The sequence below is a fragment of the Carassius auratus genome, chromosome 17, assembly GCF_003368295.1.
Source record: "Carassius auratus strain Wakin chromosome 17, ASM336829v1, whole genome shotgun sequence".
NCBI lineage: Eukaryota > Metazoa > Chordata > Actinopteri > Cypriniformes > Cyprinidae > Carassius > Carassius auratus.
The window spans coordinates 1,438,107-1,452,581 of record NC_039259.1 but is presented as its reverse complement, the minus strand read 5'-3'; the positions used below and the strand labels follow the sequence as shown (position 1 = coordinate 1,452,581).

The 14,475-nt window shown below is 37.1% G+C and overlaps 1 protein-coding gene across 2 annotated transcripts in view; it reads left to right on the top strand.

The window, feature by feature from the left end:
• The window catches only part of LOC113116938 (tubulin tyrosine ligase-like family, member 5), a 102,564-nt gene that overhangs the window by 25,957 nt on the left and 62,132 nt on the right, over positions 1-14,475 (top strand). For both annotated transcript variants that reach the window (XM_026285245.1, XM_026285246.1), the window contains exons 13-14: positions 7,162-7,243; positions 10,198-10,259. In XM_026285245.1, coding sequence (XP_026141030.1) covers positions 7,162-7,243; positions 10,198-10,259 — 144 coding nt within the window. The remainder of the gene's footprint in view (positions 1-7,161; positions 7,244-10,197; positions 10,260-14,475) is intronic.

Sequence of the window (14,475 nt, the reverse complement as noted above, 5' to 3'; positions counted from 1 at the left end):
TGTTTAAAAACACTTGTGTGGACAAGATGCATTGAGTAATTGAGTTTTAATCATTGTAATCATATTTGAATCAATTCTTGGGGACCGTGAAGATTCACACCCCTTTTTAATGAACCTTCAAGAGAGGTTTCATTAATGAGATGTTTATATTGTGTGTCATAGATATATATAAACCAAAATCCAGTCATGACAGACTTCAGACAATCCAATTTCTTTTCTTTTCCAAGCAAACCATTGCTAAATGTTGAGCAAAGATTCCCAATACTCGAGTTTGTGTGGTACAACTTATTTTTGTCTGAAGAATGTTGAGATGGCTGTTGATGCGGGCTGTCCGCTGTGTGAAGGAGTTCATCGTCACTCTGCTTCTCTGATTAACAGCGTGCATGGCTTTGCCAGCTATGTCCCATCGTTTCAGAGTTTAGACAAATAGAGCTGTGAGCAGCGGTTTCACACTAGTGGCTCATGCTTTGTAGAGCTGCATACTGGGTTCCCACACTCTCTTGAAATTCTTGAAAGTTTGTGAATCTGGAAACAACAACAACAACATTCAAGGCCCTGAAAGGTTTTTGAAAATAAATATACATAGATACAGGTCCTTGAAAGTGCTTGAATTTATTTTGTGCAAGAAGTTTTCTGGAAAAAATCTATATTATTCCCTCTGGTCCGCTAATGTGTTATTTTTTATATATATATATATATATATATATATATATATATATATATATATATATATATATATATATTTTTATTTATTTATTTATTTATTTTTAAGGAATCACTATGAACTCTCGTCACATGAAAAAGAGCTGCATGAAGGTCCTTCAAATTCCTTTTTTTGTGAAAAACGACAGCATAATTGGGTTTGCATTGTGCTTTTCATATATTTTCCCTTTAATATTGGAACATTAACTGAGATAAAAAAATCTGGTGAAAAAGTGACCCGTGGTTCTCTGCAGTGCTGCTGTGATCATGTGTGAATTGTCTGGAGCTTCGGAGTGAAGTTATATTTCATCAGTTAGTCCGTGCGAGCCGCTCCACCCTCTGTTATATTGTTTATGAAAAGACACCCAAAAGCAGCAGAATACGAGTCATTTCTGCAGTGATGCAACGCTGTCAAGTGACACAGCAGACGCAGGAGACACCCAATGAGATGATACGTTACCGCCTTGTTATTGGTGTTGTGGGGAGTTTGGTTTGGGCTTGTTTTTGAGTTCCAGAGCCCAACGGCTCATAATAACACCCGGCTTTGATCTTCCCTTGTTGGTGCTTATTTATTCTCCTCACAGTGAATATTTTGCGGTGATGTTAATGGGCCCTCCCTGCACACATTATAGAGCCACAAACACAGAGAGCAGAGACGGAGAGAGCGGGGCGGTCTGTGAGGGCTGAGGTGTGGGCAGGATCGGTGTCTGATCCTAATTTGGGAAAATGTGTTGCACATGGGCTGTTGGCTGCTCGCTGTGTGAAGCACGGTATAAAAGCGTATGAAGCGTGCTGTTTGTGTTTGTATGTGTGTTCACAATGCAAAAGGGTGCTTTTGCACATCTTGAGTAATTAGTATGGGTCTCTCGCCCTGTCTTTCAGCTCATGTTGTGTGTTTAGAGCTGATTTAAAAAAGATGTACTCGTCTGTAGCTCAGTACAAGCTGCTGCCTACACAGACAGTTGCTGGATTTCTTAGTCAGCCTCATAGGCAGGGGCAACAATATCTGCTCTTCCACTGTGGGATCAGTACGAACCAGTGCTTCAAATGGGCCAGTCGGGGCTAATAGCCTCGGACCAGTAGGACGAGGCCAAAATAGTGCTGCGTTTCCACCATCAGGCCTGAAGCTCTGCTGAAACCCGCTTAATCCACTTCACTAAAACCCGCCCTTTACACACCTCTCAGGAACAATGTCACACAACCCCATCATTTCACCAACAAAGAGAAATTACCAGAAAACTGATAACAAATAAGTCACTGGAACTAGCGCAATCACAAAACGAGCAAAATAAAAGCAGCACCTAATAAGCATAGCACCAAAAGCATCTATGTTTTACTATAATAAGTGACACATTGATCATAATGAATTAATTCTTAATCAGGATTAAAAATTAGTCACACAGAAATAAAGCGTTATGAACATAGCCTGCTTATTCAGTCGAGTCTGTTTCTTAGTAGCCACAGGAGCCTATATACATCACATTTAGAAAGATTGATCATTTCTATAGTTTTATAAAAGCCCCCGAACAAAAAAAAACATTATACACCGGAGCTAAACTCAAGAGACTTATGACAGATAAAATATGTTACAAAATACAAAAAAACTTTTCAAGTAGTCGCATTTAGCATGTTTACTATGGTAACGATAATGCCTAGCGTCTTTTGCATCACTTCTAAATATTTCTGCCTTGTATGGTGATTATAATTCATATCGGATCAAGATATTTCTGACTGAAAGTGAGTTTTGAGCTCAACTTATTTTTTTTTTTAAAAGTCTTTAATGCTGGTGTTAAAGCTGTTATCTTTCTGAAATTATTCGTGTTGCTGACGCTCTCCAAACGCGGAGAAACTCCGCCTTTGTTCATAACCCCTCCTCTAGCCCCAGCTGATCCGCTTTGGTCCAAGGTTTTTGTTGAGCCAAAAAACCCTGGCCGTTGGCCCTGACGAAGCCCCAGCGAGGCACGATCAAGCCCCGGAAGTGACAGTGGACACACGACTGGCCCTGGCACGCACTAGCACGCCTGCTTTTGGCCCGACAGTGGAAACGCGGCAAATGTATGGGTGCTTGGAGCAAAAATCCCAGCAAAGTAAACAAAACGACCTGCAAATTCAAGATACAAATTCAGGGGGTAAATACCCTTGCACAATTAGACTAAAATGATTATGAATGTTGCAATTAGGACTGCCCAGTAATAGTCAACTAAATGTTAGTAATTTTTTTGTTCTATTTGTTGGTTAGTATGAAAAAAAAACAAACAAAAAAAACATTTAGGGCCCTAGGAATTGTGTTACTTTTTTCCAAATTCCATTTTCTGTACTTTTTTATTTTTATTATTACCAGATTCTGAGTTTTAGCATGTCTAATTGTTTGAATGCATAAAAAACACTTATTAATTAATAATAATAACCTTTTATGATTTTTTTTTTTCTGTAGAAATTCTGTGTTCATTCAAATGAGGGCACATTACGTTAATTTATCTTTTAATTAATGAAAATTAAACATTTTATTTTTTGGGCGAACAATGTTTTAAAATTAAAACATGAAAGAAATGTTGTGTAATTATCCCTTAAAAAATAAAGTTTTAATAATTTTTGTTTATTAGTAGTAGTAGTATTAGTACTTTTAGGATTTTGTGATTCTGTTCATGTTTTCTGCACCGCGGAAATGATAGGGCCCTAATTATTACATTCAGATGTTCATTCATCAACCTCATATATGGCTTATTAGCACCTAATAAGCATAGCACCTTTTGCGCGGCTGTTTGCTCTAATGTTAACCTAAATGAATGTGTCGTTGCCATCACTGGCACTTTTTTACCCGATTCAACTGGAAACAAAATACCATCATTTTTTCTCATAGATAATATTAATACATCATTCAGAACTGTAAAAGGTATTTTTTTTATTTGTGTACACTCATAATATCAACAAAACATTGTGCTTTTGTAAAATAAAAATAAAAAACAGGATGCGTTTTCTTACATCTTTGAAAAAAATGAGGATAAATTGTGTAGATAAAACCTCACAGAAAAGAAATATAGCCTCGGAAAGCTTGAAGCCAACATTGACAGTGTTTGTGCCTATGATCCAGGTCATTCTCACATTTTAATATAGAAGCAGATCAAATCTTATTCTAAATCACCTGGACGTGGTTATTCTGAGTCCAGTGAGCTGATGTGAATGAGTGAATAAGTGACTTGTATAAAGTGATTGGATAACCAGGTCCAGATGCTCTTAGTTGAAAATTCTACCCGTTTACAAATCAATGGATTGTAGTATACCACGCATAAATACTCATTCAGTACATGACACAATCTGGTCTGGGAGTAAATAATTACACAGGATCAGTGGAGAACTGGAACTGGTAGACTGTTTAATTAATAAAGCAAATGCTTATTTGCTCAGTGGTTGCCTGAAAATGGTTGTTAGGGTATGAAGTAAGAAGTATGTCAGATTTAAGATGGTTGGAGACAACACAATACAACCTTCAGTAGATTTTTGTTATCCTTTAAAGATAACGAGTCCTCTTGTGGGATCAGTTGTTGATCCCTTTGGGAACCAGGTCAGTGAAGTTGTGAAGTTCAGTATAAAGGCGAACACAAGCTTATAGTTCTGATGTCAGCACAGCACGGCCTCGCTCTCTAAAAACAGCTCTGTTTACTCAAGAGCACACAGCAAAAACATTCAGACACACTGTCTCTGTTGGGTTTGAAGGTGGTGAGGTGAGTGTAGAATGACCACAAGAAACCGCTTGATAAAGAGACGCTTTAAACCAGAGGGCATTTAGAGCCACATATAGGCTCTTTTAAAACACAGTGAACTCCCTACATAGGCAACATTTAAAGCATGTTCCCAAATAGAAGGCTCTTCCAAAAGGCAGGAAGCTGGGCAATACACTGGATATGAGCTAAATAGGTGTAATAATATGTGTATGTGTGACGAAATAAAATCATAAAAGGGAATATTGTGTATATTATGGCTGTCTAATAAAGACAGTAAGCCAATTTCACTCCGTTTTCATTTCATGTCAGCTGGTAGGCATTGCTTTCCAATGTCTTCATGTGTGTTTATGTGAGCCCTCTCTGAAGAGTATCAAATGTTTCTATTTACAACATGCAAACCAGTGTCAAACATTGTTGGTTTATGTGTGTGTGAATCCATGAAGTGTAACCACTGGTTAAATAAGAGTTCGATTACACAGTAAAAACAACTTCACTGATAACAAGTGAAAAAGCACTGTCCCAGGGACAGCTTTTGTACCCTTTTTGTGTGTGTAGCTACACACTGCAAATGTTTTGAATTGACAACCATACTTAAATGCAGGTTTGAATCAGAAAGTACACTGATTGATAGTGATGACCATGCATGTCAATGGATGGGATTAAAAAAGAATACAAATGGATAATGTATGTGAGAATAGGTTTTGTGCATTAAAGGGTTAGTTCACCCAAATAGCAAAATTATGTCATTAATAACTCACCCTCAGGTCGTTCCAAACCCATAAGACACAGTTTAAGATATTTTAGATTTAGTCCGAGAGCTCTCAGTCCCTCCATTGAAGCTGTGTGTACGGTCTACTGTCCATGTCCAGAAAGGTAAGAAAAACATCTTCAAAGTAGTTCATGTGACATCAGAGGGTCAGTTAGAATATTTTGAAGCATCGAAAATACATTTTGGTCCAAAAATAGCAAAAACTATGACTTTATTCAGCATTGTCTTCTCTTCGTGTCTGTTGTGAGAGAGTTCAAAACAAAGCAGTTTGTGATATCTGCTTCACGAACGAATCACTCGATGTAACCGGATCTTCTTGAACCAGTTCACCAAATTGAACTGAATCGTTTTAAATGGTTTGTGTCTCCAATACGCATTAATCCACGATTGACTTAAGCTGTTAACTTTAATGTGGCTGACACTCCCTCTGAGTTAAAACAATATCCCGGAATAATGCATGCACTCAAACAGTACACTGACTGAACTGCTGTGAAGAGAGAACTGAAGATGAACACCGAGCCAGATAACGAACAATAGACTGACTCGTTCACGAGTGAAGAACCGGTTGCATCGGTGTTCGGATCACCAGTAGTTCTTTCGGACAGTTCGATTCAATAAACCGGTTGAAGAAAACGTTTCACTGGTTCTTTTGCGCTCGACGTAATGGCATCATTTGCGATGATTGCCCTTGATTCAAGCCTTCGGTTTACCCGCGCTCATAACACTAGCACAGAATCAGTTCAGAATCAATCACCAAAAGAATCAGTTCGGTTCAGGTTCACGAATCGGACACGTCTGACAGAAACGGTTCTTGACAATGCTGAATAAAGTGCTATTTTTCGACCAAAATGTATTTTCGATGACTAAGAGCTCTCAGACTAAATCTAAAATATCTTAAACTGCGTTCAGAAGATAAATGGAGGTCTCACGGGTTTTGAAAAACATGAGGGTGAGTCATTAATGACATAATTTTGCTATTTGGGTGAACTATCCCTTTAAGTGGAGTGTAAATGCAAACTAATAAACCTGCCACTTGTTTAATGTGTTTTTTTTTCTTGAAAGAATTTAATTCATTGTTGCAACCAATTTTTTCTCCAGAGCAAATGCAAATATATGCACATCCCTACCACAGTCTTTTGGCCATGACAAAAAAGTAGGATGTCAATTCGTGAGCAATGTTTAAATTCACTAAATTTTATTCGGTACAAAACAAACAGGAAATATTGATGAAAATAATCTAGTCTAAATAAATTTTGTCTTTTTGTGTGTGCTATGTATTTTTATTTTATTTTTTTCATATTGAAAACAATTACATGCCAAACCAGTGCATCTGAGGAGCACTATGTGTGGGGTTATAAATCGGTCCCTTTTTTGGGTTACATCTTAGTAACCTAAGACATAAGTAAGTTAAGGATGCTTATGTAGACTTTAGACTGGAACGCAGCTCACTGAGTCTCTGAACAGAACTAATAATTGTGGTAGAAATGTCCTTTTTAATAATTCATAAAACAGATCTCTCTGAATCAGATGATGGTGTGCTTCTTCCTAGTATTCAACTTCATCTGTTTCTTAAATCATGGACCTACACTATAGTTGTATGTCTGTAAAAAATCTGCCATATTCTGAGTGTATATGTTTCCAGAGCACATCCACATTATACACAGTTCACAATCAGGTAGTGACCACTAGCTGCTAATGCAGTGACAAATAATGTATATGTCAGAGATGCAGAATGAGCATTTAGAGGATTTACTTCTGTATTTTTTATGAGGTTGTTACTCCCAAAACCTGTCCGTGTGTCCGCGGCTTGTTTCTTCTTCCGTTACTGCTGTAATGGACATTTAGTTTCATTTACATTCATTTACATTCACTGACTGCCCTCAGTAGTGCTGGCCATCTCTGTGTTGTGTGTGTCCTCCCGTTCACCCGTCTTACTTTGTGTGTGTGTGTGTGTGTGTCAATTCACAGAACTGTACGGTTTCGACGTTCTCATTGATTCCAACCTCAAACCATGGCTCTTGGAAGTGAACCTCTCTCCTTCATTGGCATGGTGAGTGACGCACACACACTAACCCATTCATTTTTAAACTATTTTGTGTAGAATAACAACTTTTTACCAGGTTTTGGGTGTTTGTGTTATGCCCGTCTTATACCGACAAATGCAATTTGAGATCACTGCATTGCATACTTTAAATTCCCATCACATACTTCCATCCATGCAAGGAATTTTGGGCAAGTACAATGTAGAAATGTAATACAATGTGCAATTTTAAGTCTCTCTTTTGGCAGAATGCAAGTAGTTGATATGGAGTTTTACATCAGGTCTGGAAATTGCTAAATGAACAAGTATGAACTGTTAATGTGGCCCTAGTCAAGATCTGACTTTGCGCCACATTTAGTTAAGTAAGACAGGAATAAAAATGATGATACGGGGGTCCAAAGTACAGACTTTTTTAATAGATTGTACAGTTGTTTAACAACATGCCAATTGTTCAGCTGATAAAACACCTTTCCAAAAAACCTTTTTTTACGAACATTCCTTAAAACAGCACTGAAACTTGTGAGTTTTAAAAGTTGCATGTGATCCAGGGCTTTCATATAGTGCATGCCATTGTAAAGACTGTAAGTCTATCCCTCAAAGCCTTTTTTTTTAATTCACATAAAATTCAATATTGTATTCAAAATTCATCTTGTATTGAACATCTCTAGTATTCCTTATGAACCTTACAAAGCTCATCTGTCATAAGTGGTGGGATCAAATCGAAACATCCAAGAAAAGCCTATTTCAAAGCGTAACACCAGATGAGTGGAAGGATTTCCCGTTACAGGTGATTTGGAGGATCTAACCAACTGGAAGTTATCAGGTGGAGACTTGTTCAAACTACTGCATCTGAAGCTTTGATGCATTACACTAAGATCTTCCAAGGGCTTTAAGTGAGTGTGTTACCAGACTGGTTTACACAGGAATTACATACAAAAGATCTACTTTCTGATATGTGCAAACTTAAACAGACCTGGGCCTGTATTCACAAAACACTTTATCTTACCACTTAGTTCTCCTTGATAACAGTAAATGTTTTTACTTAAGAGTTTTCTCTTAAAACCTATTCACAAAGCTGCTGAGACAAACTTTAACTAAGGAATAGAGAGAAGTCTTAAAGGTATAGTTCACCCAAAGATGAAAATTATGTCATTAATCAGTCATGTCGTTCCAAACCCGTAAGACCTTCGTTCATCTTCAGAACACACATTAAGATATTTTTGATGAATTCCAAGAGCTCTCTGACCCTCTGTAGACAGCAGTGTAATTACCATGATCAAGGTCCAGAAATGAAGCAAGCAGACATCAGTTGCTCAACCGTAATGTTCAGAATCTACGAGAACACTTTTTTTGCACAAAGGAATCAAAAACAACGACTTTATTCAACAATTTGTCTTCTCCGCATCGCTCTAGTGCCATTTTGAAGGGTATCACATACATAAACAACGTATGCTGTTTTGTTCAATATATGCTGTATTGAACTGAATTGAATTGAATCATGGTAATTACACTGCTGTCTGTTATGACATTTAAATAACAATATACATTTTGCCAAATAAAGATTTTAAAATTCAGGCTTAGTGTCAATAATTAAACAAGTTTATGATCCGCTAATTGTTAGCCTCCTACATGTCTGCTTCTCATAAACAATCAGAGGATATGCAGCCTTTTAATGAACAGAATAGAATAATCATGGCTGAAAAGAAGACATGCAAATGTATAAAAAAAAGAAAAGAAAAAGGGAATCTCTTACTCTGAAGCCCAACTGGTTAATGCAAACAAGGCTATAATCAAAGGAAAATTTAGAATTAGGATATCCTCCAGAACCAAGACAGTCCTCTTCACTACTCCTAACATTTCACAGATTTAGGAGCTAGTTTGAGCGCTAAAATGCTTTGTGAAATAAATAGTGTTAAGAGTAAAAATACAGGAGTCCTAAATTTATGATTGAAGCTCATTATTTTTAAGATTTCCCTGAGCTACTTTTAGCCTTAAGATGTTTTGTGAATACAGGTCCTGATCTCTGGGGTAGTAAAGTAGGGCCCTAGGTAGAAAAGGTCGAGGATGCAAAAATCTGCTCTTCATGGACAAGACAATCATCTTAAACAACACACTTAGTATGGCAACATTAGCTAAAACATTTGAACATACCGAGCAGACCCAGTCATCGTGCGCTTCTTGGAAGGTGAAGCATTGGAAAACTAACCTGCAGTTCCATGCCAGTGGTTGCTTAAAGGCTGGTAAAAGCCATTAAGTGAAGAGTTTTCCAAGGCAGCTCTATCTCACAACTGACAAGCTACTAATGAACATCCTAAATAGTGGGTCCCCATGTTATACAAGATGAAGAACAGCATCCAACCAGTCAAGTGGCTCAGCATGACATTCTGAAGCTGCAAAAGTGGTGAACTGAAGATATTGATAGCCAATGGCCCAACAAGAAGTTCAGCAAGATGATAAAAGCCAGATACACTCTGTTCTAGTTCAGAGAACAAGTGCAGAAATAAAAAGAAATGCTCTACTAAAAATGCTTTACTCCCCAAATACAAGACAACAATAGTTACAAAAAACAAAAACAAATTAACACTCCATATGAGTAATTTGTCCAATTAGAGGGAAGCTCTTAATGAATACTTGAGTCAAACTCAAGCCTGCCATTAAGTGTACTCGTCAACATGCTCATAAACATCTGTGTGGTGCTTCTAAAAACAGCACAGACGGCACTGGTTTGGGTTCAAGAATGGAAAATCTGTCTTCACTATCAAGTGGAAGAGTCATTTAGTCCTTTTGGCAGAAGTAAATCATCTAGATGTGTAGATCCTTTGACCCCACTGATTTTCATTGTGGACAAAATAATCATGTTACAGTGCACACTGTATGGTTTCTTTTAAAAGCTTATAAATCAGAAGAACCCAGAAGGTTAATATAACAGTGCACTAATGCTTTTTGTCTTTTTGTATCTCTAGCGATGCTCCTCTGGATTTAAAGATAAAGGCCAGCATGATCTCTGATATGTTTTCTCTTGTGGGTAAGTTTCCTTTTCCCGCAGGCTCAGAATCTCAGTCGTAATCCTGACCAGTCCTTGACCACCTCACCTCAGTCTCATGTTGTGAATGTGCATGAATGGTCATAATTTCAAACCACAGAACAGCCATAACTGCAGGTTACTGTGGCCGTGGCTTTTGTCATGTGGGTCACATTTGTTTGGTCTGCAGTAATGACCGGTTAGGAAGAAGGAGTGTGTGCTTTCCTGCCATACTTGAGGGTTTGTGGAAAACGCAGACGAAATCATGAAATTTGGCAAAAATTTACATCAAATACACAGAAACTCAAAGCTCTGCACAGCAACCAGCCAAAAGCTTGGTTAATTAATAAAGCTCAATGTATAGTGAATGGGGCAAACATCTCAGCATTCATTATGAAATTATGACAGAAATATGTTACTGTTGTACAGTAGAATGTATTTCTCAAAGTAATAATGACAATAATAAAAATATAGTTGTTTTTTTGCGGAATACCATACATTTTTTATCCATGTTTTAATGTAAACCATAAACCTCTTTTGTGCAGCAATATGCCAAAAATAAAAAGGAGTTGGAATCAAATTTAATTTGATTTACATTTTAAAAGCTTAATTAAATCGTTAAGTTTGTATGCATTGATTACCACAATTTTTTATATATATAAAAAAAGTATTATGTCATAAAACACAGAATCTAAAAAAATTTAAATGGAAAAAAAGGGAGAAAACAAAAAGGGTATTTCATAGGGATGTACTGTAGCTATGAAAATCTCACTATATGATATTAATGTGATATTTAAAAAGAAAAAAAACTAAGAATTGGGAAAAATGAAAATGTAACATTTTAAATTATCTAATGCACTTTGTGAGTTCAAAATTAAGAGCTCCAACCCATTTATCTTAACTAAGAGAACTTAAAGGGATAGTTCACCCAGAAAAAAAAAAAAAAAAGATGTTTATCTGCTCACCCCCAGGACATCCAAGATGTAGGTGACTTTGTTTCTTCAGTAGAACACAAACTGAGATTTTTAACACAAACCATTGCAGTCTCTCAGTCATATAATGTAAGGGGATGGGAATCACAGCTAAAACATACAATAAAAAAAAAAAAAAAAACATACACAAACAAAACCCTTCGGCTCATGATGATAGGGGGGGTGTTGGCGCAGTGGATAAGACACATGGTGAGACAGCAATGTGTCCCTGAGCAAGACACTTAACCCCTAGTTGTTCCAGAGGTGTGTGACCGTTGACATATATAGCAATTGTAAGTTGCTTTGGATAAAAGCGTCAGCTAAATGAATAAATGTAAATGTAATGTAAATAATACATTGATGTGTATTATATTGTTTTTTACCTCTGATTCACACAATGTCCGCACTGTTAGAACTGTCCTGAGCTCGTCCTCCTATGATTGTTCTCAGCAGCAGGTGTGTGAGGCATCATCTTCTTCTTGTTTTATGGCGGATTGCAGACTTATAAGTGCATTAGCGCCACCTATCTCTTAAATGGACCATTGACACTCTACCTGCAATCTCAATTAGTAGCGGTCCTTCCTGGGTTGACAACTGGCAACCCGGGGTGCTGAGATACAATTGGGTAAACTGGCAGTGGGCAGGTTGCAGAATGGGGAAATGCAGAACAATGAAAAATCAATAGCCTGACAGAATTCTTCATCTTCGTATAACGTTAGCCAACATATTAAAACACAAGACAAAAACAATAGGGAATTTCATCAAAGACTAGCATTAAAACTGCTTTTAGAAACATACTTTGTCATGTAGGCTATATCATCTAAAAACTAAACGAACAAAAAGAAAGATGGGACCTGAGGCGATTAGGGTTTCCCTCCAAAGTTGAGAATTTAACTTGTGCGCAAAATTGGAATATTACATAAAAAATTTGCGAACTGTTTCCATCCAACGCATCAAATAGAACAAAATCATCACTTCCTGTTAAACTGGCACTAAATATAAGGAGAACTGAATATAATAATTTTCATATATAATAAATTACTTGCCCCTCAGTGCGAGCAGACGAAACACAATAAATGATGTAATTTTTTTCAGAGGCGGATGCATGCTGCTGTTTGATAACGCAGTCGTGTTAGGAACTGCAGGAACGAAGAGATAACGAAAAGCAAGACAACAGAATTTTGGAAAGGACATATTTAACCGAGCATGCAAACAAACGGCCGCTTTATCATGTTCATTTTGTGATTGCGCTAGTTCCAGTGACTTATTTCTTATTAGTTTTCTGATAATTCTCTTTGTTGGTGAAATGATGGGGTGAGTTACGTTATTTCTGAGAGGTGTGTAAAGGGCATGTTTTAGTGAAGCGCAGCCGAGCTTCAGGCCTGACAGTGGAAACGCAGCGCTATTCTGGCCTCGGTGCTACTGGTCTGAGGCTATTAGCCCCGACCGGCCCGTTTGAAGCACTGGCTCACATTGCTAACGGCTAATAACAGTAATAGCCATATATTGCACAACAACTGCACTGTAAAATAAATGAAAATGAATATTTTAATAGGTATTTTTACTTTACAGAAGGGAAAATACAATACTTTCTCTCTGCACCTGGAAGAGATATTTTGAATTTGGACTCATTTAAACCGCTAGCTGTCAGCAATAGTAGAGCTTTTATTTTGAAGGAAAACTCCAGCTTTAGTGAAAACAGGCTTACAAAAACACGTCTCACTACAAATCTAGTGAAACGCTGTAATCATCTGCTGTGAAAATAACATGCAAACTCACAGCACCTGCAGTAATTGAGTTGACTGCATTCATTCAGTGTGAATGGAGCTGTTCTGAGATGCGGAAAACACTGGATCACGAGCTGATCGCATGAACAATTTACACGCTTCTCTTTGAAACAGACTTGATGAAGGGATTAAGCATATTGTGCTTGACAAATCTTGCCAAAACAAATCTATTTAAAAAAAATAAACTTTTTACGAGGAAGACCTATCGTTTCATATCGTCATGTGACCAAGATAATATCGAGACAATATCGTGATATTGATAATATCGTTGCATCCCTAGTATTTATAGGTCACGCTGGGCGTCTCACTAAATCTATCTCACAAACCACTGATAGGGCATTGTTGCCTGCTGGTGGTTTTGTGCCACATTCTTCCAACTCTTCAAACTGTGTGATGAAAGCTGATGAACTGCGCTTCATCAGCAGTATTAAAGCTTTACATGCAGGCGCTGTTCATTAGCATAAGATGACTTACATGTAGGGACTGTCAGCAGAACATTAGACGCTTGCATGAGTCATTGAACTGTCACAGTTTGGCTGAAGAAAACACCTCTGCAGTACTCATGAAGATAATGATTGCTCAAGGCAGACTTTTGTTATGCTTACGCAAAAGGCTGTCCCCACTCCAAAAGCTCGCAAACCTGACGCCAGAGAAAGGAACGCTCTCTGGAATGATTGATCTCTGTACAATGACTGCTGTTGATCGCTTGCAGTATTTTATCTTGTTCGTTTTTATGGCAACGTCAGTGTAATCCACATTTCTGATGATTACTTGACATCATTTTTGGGTGTCTTGCCACAGTAGAACTGATCAAATCCAGACTATTCGTTCATTCTCTGTAAAAGTTGAGGACTTCGATTCTAATGTTTAAACATTTGTGTGGTGAATTCGTTCATTTAAAATTGTTGTTGTTTTTGCCTGTGGTGTATTTAATGGCTTTAATGATATGAGTAATAAGTTAAGTAATAAATCAAGTAATTAAATGATTATTTAGGCAGCATTTATGAAAGGCAGCTCAATGTGACAAATTGTGATTATTATTTTTTTTTTATTGACGCTTATGACCACATACATTGCTGTTCGAAAGTGTGGGGTCAGTATGATTTTTTTGTTAAAATGTTTTTGAAAGAAGTCTCTTGTGCTCATAAAGTGTACTGTACTGTAAAAATACAGTAAAAACAGTAATAATGTGAAATATTATTCCTGTGTATTTTCAGCATCATTACTCTACAGTCTTCAGTGTCACATGATCTTCAGAAATCATCCTAAGTTAAAATTTAAAGAGCAGCATTTATCCACTTTTTATTTTTGTAACAATATAAATGTTCTTATTGCAATTTTTATTCAATTTAATGCATCCTTTCTGAAGAGATGTATTAACAAAAAACTATTTTTGAACAGTAATATATAACGTATTATTGCAGGAATTCTAACGTCAAACAGAACATTTGATTTGAAATA